The following is a 15,472-nucleotide window of genomic DNA, read 5'->3' on the forward strand; positions in this document are numbered from 1 at the left end:
CCTTCCAGGTGTTTATTTTTCAGAGAAACAAATGCTTAGCGCTGTGACTCGAATCTAATGGTAATATATGAGCGGCACAAACTGGGGCTAATCTGGCTTTAAATGTACACCTGAGATTTGTGAATATACTGAAGCTTCATAACATCTATAAAAAAAAATCAAGCAGTTATTTCTTATATCCTACTTTTGAATTTCATTAGCTTTTGGCACAGAACATTTATTTCAAATCAATAAGTCTTGCCTGTGTAGGGCACAGGCAAGACTGAGCAGCCATGTTAGGACTGAGTGCTGAGGTCAGAGGTCACGGTTTTCTTCCTGCTTCGATCGCACTCCAACCTAACCAGCCAGAGAGCTTCACTCCGTCGGTGCTCTCCAATTCTACCTCACAATAACAGTGAAGAGAACAGAGGCAGTACACATTATCAAAGCAAAATATTCAGGAGGACACTCTTGTAACGACACCATCAGTTCAGTTTCATGTAATAGTTGCTCTTTGGAAATTAGCATTGTGATTATCTCTTTGTGTGGTTAGTGGTCGTGGATGTGATTGGAGGTCATGGAGTTGCTCATGCATTATCATGCGTTGACATTTGATCGCACATTTACACAATTTTCCTGCTGGTTTGAAGCAGCCAGTTGTCAAGATTGTCGTGAGCTTTAATGACCGCTTTAGGCAAATAAATTCACAGAGGTCCTGCACAGCCTCACTCACTCTGGCATTATAATTATGCACACGCAATTTATATTAAGATTTTTGACATGTTCAGAGCTTTCTAGGCACCCTGGGTAACCTTTGCTCAGAGTTACAGTTCTTTTGTAAACACTTCCCTGGCCGGAGGCGGCGGTCTGAGCCAATCGACTCATTTGTTCTCTTTGAAAGTGATTGCTGCCGAGTGGAGACTGCTTTAATTTGATTGATGTGTGGTTCACCAAGCGGTGGATTTGGTTGTAATTACTCTTTGTGCTCACCGTGATAAGGAAATTAATCAAGCCATTATGTTTCTCCCATTTTATCATCAGGACACAATAATTGAATAAACCAACCTCACTTGTCTTCAAAGTCACTCTGGCTCGCAGCGTACTCACCAGCTGGAAGGGTAAAGGGCTCGCTATTGCTGATTGGCTGATAGTGAGGCGAGGGTGTTCAGCTTAGACAATGTACTCATTCTGATTGAAACAATCAGGACCAGTTGTTGACCAGTCAAATTTAATCACAAAGCTACATTATCAACCATAGGATGGACAATCAAGTAATCCACTTTGTTTACAACAAATAGCATTTAGTTCATTGACAGTTGAAGAAATATACAAATCCTTTACTTAAGTGAAAGTACCAATACCACAATGTAAAAATACTCTATTACAAGTAAAAGTAAATTCTGCTTAAGTAAAAGTACAAAAGTATCAAAAACAAAATGTACTTTAAGTAACAAAAGTAAAAGTAGTCTTGACTGACATTCATGACATATGACATTAATAGATTGTTTATAGTGTGTAATGTGTAAGAAGCATTTTTCTGTCTTCCAAATGTTCACAAAATAAATCTGAGGGGTCATGAGATGATTAATGGGGTAGGAAAGAAGAAGAAAAAAGAAACCAAGTTCTGTACACACAAGATTGTATTGTATCTTTTTTTTTACTTAACTCTAATCTTTGCTTTTTTGTGAAATATTGGATCATTTTACCTCTTTTGACCTTGAACAGTTATTAAAAGGCGACCATCTGAGAAGTTTAGAAGGGAAATCTGTCTTTGGTGTAACTGCTAACAACTTAAAGACATCTGAAATGTGATAAGAGGCTCCAACTGCTTTTTTGTTAGGAGTCACAATCCAAAAATGTTGGAAGCCACTGGTTATATCTTGAACAGTATTTTTTAAGCTTATTTTTTGCGTTTTTTATGTAAAATCTTTATAATTATAGTTGTTAAATAAATGTAGTGGAATAAAAAGTACAATATTTTCCTCTGAAATAAAATGGAGTAGAAGCATAAAGTTGCATAAAATGGAAATACTCAAGTAAAGTACCAGTACCTCAAAATTTTACTAAAGTACAGTACTTGAGTAAATGTACTTAGTTACTTTCCACCATTGTTTTGTTGATACAATGTGTGAAGTTCTTCAGTACAAATTGTTGAGAGAATGAATTTATAGATAAATCATGAACCTTGAAATTAAAATAGAAAACAGAAAACTTTCTCCCACTGTTACTTTGTTACAGCCTAATGTACTTTCCAAAGCTTAATGCTGAAGTTGGATGTTAGATCTGGAGCGAAGACTGGAAAATTGCCTGGAGCCACTGATACCTTCTAACTGGGGCTGAACAGCCATTAAATCTTTGATGTTCACTTCTATCATTCTGCCTTCCCATCATGCATTGTAAGGAAGAAGAGGCGGCCAATTTGGGGCTGATCTCAGCTGCCCAAAAGGATTTCAATCCATCCTTACAATTTATTCTGGAAGGAGCAATGTCACCAAAAATCTATTAACCATCTGCATACGTTTGGGAGAAAGATCCCCTGATTTTCTTATACATAAGAAAAGAAACGGCACTCTTACATGAACAGACTTGTTCCGGGGAACATGACAACCCCCAGAACGTTTTTCACAAGAGCAGCAATGCAAACTGGATTCATTTCATGGCAACATACTGTAAGTGTTCAGTAGTCAGATATATTTTATATATGACTAAAAATGCCACCTAATTCAGAAGTTCATTTAAATTTAAGTGCCTCCTAAATTTCTGAATGTCACTTCATGAATATCAAGCTTTTAGTACAGAAACCTAATGACATTTCCCTCAAGTTTTTTTGGCAGCTTTAGTGATCAAGTGGTTAGATCTTTTGCTTATATGCCTAATTGATTGGGACTTCTTGATTGGGTCTTCAGCTGAATGATTGCCTCAAAATCTCTGAAAAGGATAGTGGGGTTCTACAGTAGATGGGGGTCGGCGCTCAGCCATTTTGGAGACCACAGACGCTCAGCTCTGTATTGTTGTGAATGGAGATCAACAGTAATACGATTGGGAGCAAAACTTCCAAAAAGCCAAACTATCCCTTTAACATTTAATCAATAACACTTCTCCCAAAAGTATCCACTTTGCATTGAAAAGTTTGAACAGGGTTTGAGTGCCTTAAGAGTTAGCCTTCATGTGTGTTTAATTGCATGCTTGTGTCCTTTGGGTGGTGATAAAGTTGTTCTTGACTCGAGTCTGAAACTCAGGTAAACACTCTTAGTGTAAATTAAAGCAAAGTGCCTTGGAAACACCCTGTTTGGTTTTTAATTGTGATGTTAGATCATCTCGTTCCCTGGTAATTATCTCAACTATTCTGAATCCTATAACAACGATAATCAATTGTTCCTGGTGGCTTTGACAGGGATAATGAAAAGTTTATTAGCCTCCTTGAACCTCACGAGTGGCTAGGGAACTCTTAAATCATCTGTGGAAATGGGGAGAAAAAAATAAAAGCGTCCCAGTTCTGCACACTTTACTGTCACTTACACAAATTTATTCTGAGAGGATGAGGGTCATGCAAGTCCTTCCTCAGTCTCCATTATCAGCTCTGATAGCCTTGACGAGTTTACAAGCTTGTAACTAAGAACAGAGCTCCTTAAGTGCTAATTTGGACAATTTGGCAACCCTCCACTTTGAATAATCAGGATGTTTGGATTGTTAGAATGAGGGCCGCTCCACTGTACAGAGTAATGAAATCTTTTTTCCAATATACTTTTTGCTGAAGTAAAGTTTCTTTGAAGAGTTCTGCAGTTAATGTCAACCCTTATTAAGCGTTCACAAGCGTGAACGTAGGCAAAATTTGATCTGTATTTTCAACATGACGACTTCACTGAGTTTGAAATCACATGTGCTTTTCAAATCTAGAAAGAAAATATTAAATGGTACATTTTCTTTGGCTTGAAATTCTACATTCTCTTGTTAGGACTTCTCAAAGTGACGTATCATCTATCGATTGGCAGATGTTTTCCTGTTTTTGCTTTAGGGTTAGCTGTATTGATCCTTCCATGTATATCCCCTAACTTGTTTGCCACAACTTGTTATTCACTTGCTCTGTTAGGCATGCGTCTTCTCAGCACCAAGCAGAACAGAGCACCTGTGAGGATGGCATGGCAACTGAAATGACAGTGGATCGGCCAATATAGATTTTTTGGAGGCTGGAATCTATATCACTATTTTTAAAATGACTGAAGTCACTGAAGATAAAAATGAAGTCACATATCTTGCATTGATATTCACTTAATTTATTTCTTAGCACAGTGGAGAAGCATCTAAAAAGACCATGAAGATCATGATTAGACACAAAATCTATCCACTGAAGCCAGTGCTAGTGAAAATCTTTAGAATTAGCAGATCACCTATTCCAATGGTTCTCAATATGGGGGTCAAGGTGCCAAATAATTATTAATATTGATTAAATATTATATTAATACTATTTTTTAAATTGCTTTTTTCTATTTTTTCTTTTCAAATACTGGATACTTTGACCTCTCAGACCTTTAAAAATCCCTCAGAGAAAACAATCTGAGAAGGACAAAACTGCCAATGACTTATGTCCACACTGAGGCCACAGACTGTGATGTCCAGCCGCAAGTACATATTGCTTCATTTTAAAGGATTGTGTGACATTTTGGGAAATATAAATATGAAGCGACTGTCACCAGCTGGTGAGCTTAGCTTAGCGCAAAGACTTGAAACAGAGGGAAACAGCCACAGACGCCTGGCTCTGTCCAAAGATAACAAAATACGCCAACCAGCACCTCTAAAGCTCATACATTAACAAGTTATAGCCCGTTTGTGTAATCTGTACAAAAGACAAAGTGTAAAAGCGACACGTTGTGGTGTTACATGGGGTTATGTACCAGACTATTTCTTGGCCAGGTGCAGTAATTTCCTGAAGTTTCCGCTGGTTGCCTGGCAACCTTATGGTGACAGCAAGACGTCATGAAGTTACTGCGCTGATCTTCTCATCTAACTCTCTACAAGAAAGCAAATAAGCGAATTTCCAAAAATGTCAAACTATTCCTTTAAGTGGTCACAAGTCAACCACTGACCCATTCAATAGTTAAGAGGACACAATGCCACCTTTAGATGAAGAATATTCCCAAATTTGAATTAAGAGTATGTTCCTAATCCAGTGTACACACACTGGACTTGTGGTACACACAATTAAACAAAATGAATTGAACGAAATAGACCCTAGAATCAAAGGTTGTGAAGGTACACTGATTTCCGCTGAGAGCAAAACACAACAGAGAGGGAGTGCATGTGTCTGTTTGTGCTTTCAGGAATAGACAAGATCACACTATAGAAAATGTACAAATGCCCCTTGATTGTCTCTTAATTCTATCTTGTAAGATCTCTTTCTGTCACACGGGGGTATCCCATAGACACAAGGGTTAGAAGGAAAAAGTTGCATTTGAGTGCTGTGTGTTTTGTTGTGTCCCCATAGATCCTCTACACTCATCCAGCTCTGCACACACTCGAATGCCAAAGAAGGCCTGCTGAAGCAAACTGTCAGGCAGTTTTCTTCACACGCTTTGAGTAAACACTTCATTTGAAATAGCGGAGTGCACATGAAAACATAACTTGCAAAATGTAATTGAGGCAGCTGAGAATGCAATCTGTGTTAATTGTCGGTGTGATTTTGACATATTTTTAATGCAAACACCGGAGCTGTTGTAGCTCTGTTTTGCTGGTTAGTTTAATGGCTGCCTGCATGCTTCTGGCACACCTGTACGATGTCAGCTGATGTGAGTATGAGCCCTCCGACAGCGAGCCGGTGTTGTGTAAAGCAGCTGGCAGATTACAGTTGCAGCTCCTGGCAGATATTGTAGCAGTTTATCTCAATTTTATATCGTAAATGGGGTGTGGACAATGAAACTGTACACAAACAATGATAATCCTCCTGTCGCTCTGGCAGCCGATGATGTTTTATGAATATCTCAGCACAGAGCTGGAAGTTCAAAAGACAAGCAGATGGTTAGATAGAAAATAAATGAAAAGGTTAGACATGTTCTGCTTTTCCCCTCTCTTTTATCTTGTTTTGTTTTTGGACCAAATGGACTCATTGATAATGTGACACATTTGCAATCCTGCACACACGTACAAACCAGCTGTGTCTCCTAAAAATTACCTTCACATACATCTCATTTAAGGATGCAATACGATTATTTTTCTTACTGATTAATCTGGCAATTATTTTCTCAATTAATGTCAGAAAATAGTGAAAAATGTGCATCGCCATTTCCTAAATGTCCAAGGCGACGTCTTGAAATTGTTTGTTTTGTCCAACCAACAGACCAACATCCAAAGATATTCTGTTTACTATTACATATGAGAAAGAAAAGCATCAACTGAGAGGCTGAGACTAAAGCGTTTTTGGCATTTTTACTCAATAAATGACTTCAATTTTCAAAATAGCTGCCCATTATTTTATGTCCATTGACTAATGATTGATCCACTAAACGTTTCAGCTCTAAACTCATTTGCAATCACTAATATGTGGCACTTAGAAATGTAGTGCTATTACATTTAAATCAACATAACAAGGTAATGTTTAAATTGAAATCTGCAGACCAGCTCAAAATGTTTATATTGAACAAATCTGTAAAATGTTAATTGTAATATTTCATTTGTTTTCCATACAGTATTCCCTTGTGGATTCTAAAGCCTTGATGACATTTTTATGGTTACATTTAGACAACTTAAACACTTGCTTAAGGTTGGGGGAAGGTTTTGTCTTGGTTAAATACTGATAAGGTCAATGGTGACTTGAAGCACAACACGGGACTCATCTATTTAAATATTAAAATACAAAAATAAACAGACAATACTTGTTAGTAGAATCAATTTATTTTTGGTTTGGGTATTTGTTAACAATTAGAAAAATATTGAATATCACCAGATTTATCCTTTAAGTAGCCTAAAACTAACAACACGTGGGAGGGAGGATGCAGATACCGGTCTTTGTTGTTACAGTAATGTGTTTTTCTCCCCCAACCATCAACCCTGACTTCCTCCCTATGACTTGTGCATTATAAGAGCATCGCACTTTCTGGTTTGAAATAAACATCACCAAAATATAGTAGTAGTAGTAGCAGTAGTAGCTGTAGGAGACAGCGTTGTCACACACTGACACACCCTGCACTGCACCCATCTCTCTGTCCAGATTTGGAAACGCACAGAGGTGAAAATCACATCCTCACCCTCTGTTATAAAGCGCTGTCTCCCTGTTTGCAGTGTGTTTCTGGGCACCATTTGTCAGCATTTGTTACCCATCCACGTGATAGTGAACAGCAGTGGTGTATGACAGAGTTGAGAGGAGTGAGACGCTCCCTCTGTGACAAAGACCGAAACAAGTGCTAGTCACAGCGTGGTCACTCCTCTCTCTGTCTTCTCTCTCTCTCTCTCTCAGCCTCCAATGACAGAATTACTCATCACCAAGGGAGCTGTGCTAAGGCATACATGTACAGTATGACCCATATGATGAGTGGGCTGCTACCTGTATCTGCAGTGTACACAGACAATAGTTTCAATGAGCGGCATTCCCATCATGCCATATTTCAGCATGGACTGCAATGGAGCTAATCCCAGCCTATGACTCAGTTTTACCTGTTTTATGGTAAACAAATCCAGTCAGGATTTTGGAGGATTAGTGTCCACGTAATTCTTCGTCATGAAGTACTCTAACTTAATCCGCTCAGTATTTGCATTCATATCAAGCTTTTTGCCAGTTTGGGGCTTTGAATTGTCCCTTTAAATACCTTCAGCCGCTGCCTGGTTATGAATTACGTCTACAAAAGGATTGTCCATGCTTCAGCAAGAGAGAGAGAGTGTGTGTGTGTGTGTGTGTGTGTGTGTGATAGAGAGTGAGAGTGAGAGAGAAGGAGCGAGTGGTGTTGTTTGACAGATACAAACAGCCCGCGATAAATCTAGGTTCTTATAGCTTGGAAAGTTTCGGCCATAAATTGCAGGGCCGGATCAAGGGAATGTGCATCCATGATGGCGAAATCGATGTCATTTAGAACTCATCAACCGCAGCTATTAGAGTGACAGCAAATAACAAATAAGCAGAGGGGGGGCCAGTAAAATGAGCTTTGGGCTTCTTTCCACTTTGGCCTTATTCAGGGACAGAGAAGTGGAGCATTCAACAGTGCAAATGTTTTAGCCTTTTGTTCTCCTGTGGCAAGTAAATTGCTTATATTGTTCAGATCTTCACAGGATGTATTACCACTAGCTGCAATATCAATATCTTTTGTCACACTGAACGTGTTCAGCAGCCAAAGACCTCTACGTACAACTAAGGTCTGCTTTATAGCTGTAAAGTGACTGTAATTTTGCTAAATCCTAATAAAGTGGAAATACAAGACTTTGTTGTTTTGTTAGCCTGAGTGGCCTGGCCACCTATAGAGTGAATGACGTTGAATCAGATCAAATCAAATCAAGTCCTCCAGGACGTCCACTGAGGGAAAGACACATTTGCATGGTTTCAGTTTCCATATCGTCTCAGACATCACAATCAAGCTACCTGATTGATGTTTCATTTTAAAAAAAAGAAATTGTATTCAATGAACCACATATCGAAAGAAGCATTGAAATTCACATAAATCTAAATGCTAATACAAGAGGAGGTAGGGGAGGTGGCGGAAGGTAAATTGCTGAAACCAGTCAGTAGCGGCAAAATGCAGTGCTTATTGTTGGTGTATGCAGATAGAAGGTGTGCCAAAAGCACTATATGGACTTATTAGTGTTTGCTGGGATCATTCCAAAAAATAATTTTCCTTTTCAGATGGCCACAGGTAATCATAGACTCATAAGACTCTCTTGCCGTGACTTGGCGAAGAGACATGGCAGACACGTTGCCAACCAATCAACCACGTCTTTCGTGACAGGTACACAGGTGATCAGAAAAGACGTTCCACCTAACAGCACCGACAACATCATCCCTTCTTCACTTCACCATGTTTACATATGATTCAACGTCATGGAACATGTCGTACATGTTATCAACGAGGCAAGAAAAGGCAAAAAAAAATTGTTTGTTGGGATGCCCAAACGTTATCACACTGCACAGGATAAAACAAACAATTGTTGTATTTTTAAAATTGTTTAATAAAACAGTTTTTTTGTAGCGGTTGGGGATATACACTCAGTGGCCAGGTGTGTTTCTAGCAAATATTCCTATCTGGTTATTTTATCTATTAACAATTTCTCTTATTTTCCAGAAGATGTATCACACTAAAGAGCAGGGTTCTCCCTAGGTTTTGCGTTATTGATTTATTTTCCACTTCTCGGGGCCAATAAACTGATGACGATGACAGCGGTGCGGACGGTAGATTGGCTACCACGAAAAACAACTCGAGTGCTGTGGATTTACAGTGTATAGAAAATTTACACTTAGGCAGTACTAAAGCGACAGTCTTCTTGTACTTGCTAACTACCGCGCTATTTGGCACTCAATTAGTGTGATGAACATCGTTTATAAGTGCTTATCGCACAATAGTAAACGACCTAGCATTCTAACGGAATGACTGGTAGATGATTCGCTCTCATCTGCGATATTATGTACTGCTTTCTACTTGTTGGGCTAGTATACTTTCTAGTCAACTAATTTATTTCCCATTCAGTGAGATTTACAGCATTTTACCAGTGCTTACAGTGATCGGTTTAAGCCAACTTTTGGCTGGCTACTTGACAAAAGTTCACTTATCAAGAGGGCTCGGCTGCTTCACTGTGGTGAATTATGCTAGCTAGCTAGCTAGCTCGATCACTAACAGCCACAATCTTTAAAATGATAGCTAAATATGCCCTTTGTTTTCTTAGACGCCGTGCATCTACATTGTATTTATGTTCATACGCCTAAGCCGTATAATGGCAGGGAAAACCCTGTAGAGTATATTTATATTGTGATATCAAATTTCATATACTGTGATAGAGGATTTTATCCATATAGCCCATTCCAGCTGGTTGATCATTGACATTTCACTCTGCTACATAAATGAAAACCAACAATGACGAAGTAAGATTCACAATCTATCAAGATGGTCTGTCAGTTTCAGAATTCATCTTTAAATGGCCGACCACTGTAAGACTAATTGTGGATCATTTCACAATTCATTTGTTACCTCAAACACTATAAACTGCATACAACGATCCAGAAAACAATATTATCTGACTTTTATTTGCATCTCCAACAACACTAGGAGAACATTAGCTAAATAACCAGGATATTTGAAGGTTCCTTTCCCATCAGCTCCTCCTTGATCAGACTAATCATCCTTCCGGTGGCTGTCTTTATCTCCCCTATCACCTTTCAAACACTTGGTCATGTTGGAGTACCCAGTCTGCCGTTTTACATTATTAGTTCCCTGCCAGGGGCACTCCGTCTTATGCGAGGAGCAGAGGAAAAGGAAGGTGAAGAAGATAGAAAGTGACGGCTCCTGCCTGCTCATCGCCTGGGGAAAGAGGAGGAGGAGGAGGTGGTGTTGACGGCCTAATCTCTGGCTCTGATTATCTTCTCATTACAATCAGACAGGAGCCACTCGAAGAAGAGGAGAATGTGTAATTATGCTGAAATCTCCCATGACTAAAACAGAGGATAATAAGCAGGGCTGGAACTCTGTGCTCACATCTAATCATTCAGTTTATTTAGTCATTCCTTCTGCAGCCACATGGATGAAGATTTTTGGCAGGTTCAGGTGGAAGTGGTTGAATTAGCAAGCAACTGATTTATGGCAGCATTATTTGGAAGCCAGAAATAATTTACCTCAGTTTTAAAACTGCAGAAAATATGTTTAAACACAAGGCTGAGTATGTGACTTGGTTTTGCTTTTATGCCTGTGTTAATATATTGATAACAAAAAATGTAGAAGCTCTGGTTTATCAGAACTTCAACCATTGTTATGACCATGCATCTCCCGTGGCTGCATCTGCCCAGCATGAGATAGAAAACGCCATTTCCCAAAATGTCAGGGCAACTGAAGCATGTAAATAACTACATTTCAATTGACACCTCGATTTGAATGGTAAATGGCTAACCTCCAATTTTCCCAGAGAATGGCTGGCAGGGAGAAATGGAGGGGAATAAAACACATATCCAGTAGACCAGAGGGAATAAGGCTAACCAAGCATGCTAAATCCTCCTCACTATTGTATGATGGAAGCGTTAACTGTGTGGACAACTAGAAAAATCACTTTAAAAAGTTCTCATGAGAAGGCACAAGAGCAAAAACTAAATCCTTTTCTTCTTTTCTTTTTTCTTTTTCGCTTCCCTCACAGCTCAGAGACAGCAGCCTGCCAGCCACTCAAGACTGATGAGAGGAAAGCAGCGGAGACCAGGGTGGACACCTCAGACAGAAATGGCTGCATCAAAGGAAAAGGACGCAAACACCACAGTCATCGCAGGGCTAGAAGGTGAGCTAGTCTTTATGTTTCCACAAAAGCCATCAAGAAGGTTTTCTGATCTCAAAGAACAAGCGCTTGTAAAGAGATGAGAAAGTTGAGAGATCAATGTCCTTTTTGTAAATTTTAAGATTGTTGATCATAGTGAAACATTTCTGATGATGAATGGTTTAAGTTTTTATTTGTTTTGGGGGTGCTTTTAATGTAGATTTAACTGCTGGTGATAAAGCCTTTTTACAGTACACGAAAACTCCTTCAGGGCTTGACTCTCAATGAGAAAACAGAGCTAATCTCTATATTCTGGTGCGGGGAATGTAAACAGTCTTATCAGGTCAGGCCCAGTGGAGAAATACAAACATGTTGTGAGGAATTCCACATTGTGTCATTCAGATCCTCTCTTTTCACCAGCACCTTGAACCAAAAGTCTCCTTCACACACTGAGAATAATTTTCAGGCTTCATATTCTGAGGTGGTAAAAATCAATTCAGGCAGATTTTTTTTTTTAAGTTTAAGTAACCTCTTAATTAATCTGACACCTTCAAAGCCTTTGCAGTTACACAGCAGAGAAGCAGCCAGTGATATGTAAAACACGACTGAAGCCGCATTTGAGGTGTTAGAGAAGATCATAAACATGAATCACTTCTCTTTGGATGAACTTTACCCAGCGGCTGCTTCTCTTTGTTTTTGAATGTAACAGCGAGCACAGAGAACACGCAAGCATGCAGACTTCTGCTAATCATTTTTCTGGTTTGTGCATACAAGAAAAGACAACTGATAGAAAAGGCGCGGTTCTTCCTAAGGAAGGATGTCAAGACCATACCATAATTATACCTCACCTTCTTATCAATTGAGTTATTAGATGGTGGTGTTAATATTTGTTACACAAATTAAATACGCCATCTTTGCTATTGCATCTCTGTTCATTTTCCTCATAAAAGTGTATTAATTTATTCTGACGTTAGCAGAGACGCTCTTAACTTCAGCCCAGGAACTGTAGTACAGCGTGGAAAACCCCTGCCGTTACTCTGTCGCAGCCCATCTGCGTGGTTTAGACTGATGAGACAGGTGTATTTTCGTGTACTAATCTTGCACAATGCACCTTTAATACTGAGGCTGCAAAACAAAAATCGAGAGGTCCAGGAAGTCCAGTTTGAGTAACACATTTGTTTTGTCATTTGTATGCATGACTTTTAAGGCTAAACAGATGCTGAAACACTGCACAGAGGTTTATCTTGTACTCCTATGAAACAGGATTTTACAACTTTCACAGCACCAATCCTTTTCTCACATCTCCACAACTCGTGTTAAAAAGTAGAATTACATCCTTCATGCTACAAAGTGATCTACCAGGAACTGTGTCCTTGAACGTACAGTATGTGTTAGCCAACACAATGTGTTGCCTGAGGATGTTGCTGCAGTAGTTAAACTTGGTTCAACTTGTGGCCAGATGACCCCGTGTCTGTGCCGTGACTTTGTCACAGCAGCGGTCTCACCGAAGAAGCTGCATTTTTGATGCATGGCCATTGTCTGTTTGAACGCTCCCTAAGAATGCTAAACTCACGCACCCATCCAGGTGGAGAGAGCACTTTTCAGGCAAAAAGTACAAAGTGGGGGAAATAAACGTGACATAAGCAGCATTAAAAAAACGCTGCATGAGGTAGAAAACAATAATCAATTATACAACGCAGGAAGAAAAAAATATATATAAACACACACACACACAAAGGGCTATTCAATAAAAATGGGTCTTAATAGAGACAGTGTTAGCAGACCTGATGCTAAGTGGAAGGCTTTTCCAGAACTAAGGAGCCGATAAAGCAAAAGCCTGGACTCAGGAATACTTAAAAGGCCGAAATTGGTGGACCTCAGGGGCCTCTTAGGACAATAAGGAGTTAGACGTTAAGGCATATTCTCCTGCGCCAGACCATGCAAAGCCTTGTACGTGATTAATAGTACTAAAAGATCTAAAAGAGATTGACTTGACAAATTCTCCAACTTTCTGAATGCTAATCTTTTCTGATAATCACCAATCACAAAGAGAATGTCTCTAAAATAGACCTGCGTCTATGAGATTGTAACCGTGTAACTGAGGATCTGATAGCCAAGAGTAATAATCACCACAAGGCAACTGTTCATCAACATTGACCACAAGGTCAGTTGTTAGGAGGAGAGACTGAGAAGACGAAGCAGCAGCTACATCCAGTCGTGACCACTAAGGTTCACTGGCTATAAGAAAATAATTAATGGATCAAAAGTGGCCAAGAATAGAAGAAATATATGAAGAATATTGTGTTTGTGTTTATTCTTTTCCACTCAGTAAAAAGTGGCTAATGGTGGATTCATTTCCCATTTCTTTATCTCAATTACAAAGCTCTGCAAGTTGCTGCCTGAGAAAAGTCTCCTCTGTTGAGAAAGACATTTGTTCTTTGGATTGTTATCTTGCTAATTGGCCGGCAGCAACCCAATTTTGCTGAGAAACCAATGTTAATTATAACATGAAATCACAAGCCACTGACACTGGCTCCCTTCCAGAAACAGCATGTTTGCTACATTGAGTGAGTGAACCTGGTTCACTTCAAAAAGAGCCACAGAAATGAACCATCTCCGTTCAGTTCTATTGAATCAGTGAAAGCATTTAATTACCTGAAAACCCTGCCTGAAGCGCACCAGAAACATAAGAAATCCACCTGAGCATGACTGTACTTACCAAAATACAGTCCATGACACAAAGCGAGTGATTTTTTTTTTAATACTATGACATATCTAGGATGCCGGTACATGTATACATTTATTGTATTCTTGTGGCAAGGAAAAAATCAACATGCTCTTCAGGAAAATAGGCTGCATTTAGCATTGAGAATATTCTCATCAGATGTCCCCAAATCCCTTTTTCATACACCAGTGTTTCACACAATCATCATTCCCAGTGTATCTGGCAATTGACTGCGCTCTCATTCCCCCCTTCATTCTCTCCACCTCATCAAAAGAGACTGTTTCTGGTGGCAAGAAAAAGGAAATGCTTGCCTTGTGCTCTCTTTTTACAAGGCTAGAATGGTAGAGGTGTTAATGAGTGACAAAGCGTTCTCATTACCAGGAGAGGGTACTTGGGCTTGGTCTGTCTAATCAGCCCTAATGCATTTCAGTTCCTAATGCTCCCAAACTGCCGACTACACCAAGCAGGGCCATTTATTACGGCAAGACAAGTCTTCTGCATCCAATGAAACGGGCACATAATCTGCAGAGCTCTGTGTTTGTATATATCAAGGAGGAGTGCAGTTTGTCTGGATCAGTTCTGATCACGCTCGCCTGTTAGCATGACCTGCTGTTTGTGTAACATAACAGTACATTTCCTTGAATTTTGACGTAAATGGCAAACGATTACCCTCCAGTAAGCATGAAAGTGCTTAAAAATGTATCTTAGACAGCTACTATTTGTAGACATTTGAATGTATTCTGCCCAGAGCTAAGCTAAGCCTAATTCTGTGCTATGGAAATATCTGGATATTGATAATGCTCTTCAGAAATTTATCTTTAATGCTTATTTTTATTCTCAGTAAAACCACTTAAAATACAAAACCTGTTATCCGTTATGGTATATTCCAGTTTTAGTTTTTGCCGTTGTTCCAAATTTTTTGCTTACTATTTAGCCTCAAAGGGGACTGCTGATTTACCCATTTTTGTCATTAAAAGGGAGAAAATTAATTTTTAAATGATAACATTTCAAAGCGCATTTTTGTAGTTGCACCCTTCATTCACACATCAAAATTCAAAGTAGCAGGCTCTCTTGTGCCTCTCATGAGCCTGAAGCTCGCAGTTGTGATTGCGTTGAGCACGTAATTTAGTTTCCATGCATTGTTTATTTTATTCAAGTACCGGTAGCTGGTTAAAGTTATGTTGTGGAGAATTGGGAAGCCATTGCTCTCAACAATCAGGTTGTCCTCCAGTTCTTTTACGTTATTCAGTGGAGAAGAAAACAACTATGCGCTTCTGTTTCATTAGGGAATCAAAACAAACATGACTGGTTGTCCTTAAATAAAGCTGTAGTTTTCTCATCTTCCCC

At 39.2% G+C, this 15,472-nt stretch overlaps 1 protein-coding gene across 2 annotated transcripts in view; it reads left to right on the top strand.

Annotated features, from left to right (window-relative positions):
* Nucleotides 1-15,472, top strand: part of srrm4 (serine/arginine repetitive matrix 4) — a 67,642-nt gene that overhangs the window by 34,797 nt on the left and 17,373 nt on the right. For both annotated transcript variants that reach the window (XM_044196961.1, XM_044196962.1), the window contains exon 2: nucleotides 11,290-11,424. In XM_044196961.1, the coding sequence (XP_044052896.1) occupies nucleotides 11,290-11,424 (135 nt within the window). The remainder of the gene's footprint in view (nucleotides 1-11,289; nucleotides 11,425-15,472) is intronic.

Source organism: Siniperca chuatsi, linkage group LG5 (assembly GCF_020085105.1).
Source record: "Siniperca chuatsi isolate FFG_IHB_CAS linkage group LG5, ASM2008510v1, whole genome shotgun sequence".
In the NCBI taxonomy this organism is placed as follows: domain Eukaryota; kingdom Metazoa; phylum Chordata; class Actinopteri; order Centrarchiformes; family Sinipercidae; genus Siniperca; species Siniperca chuatsi.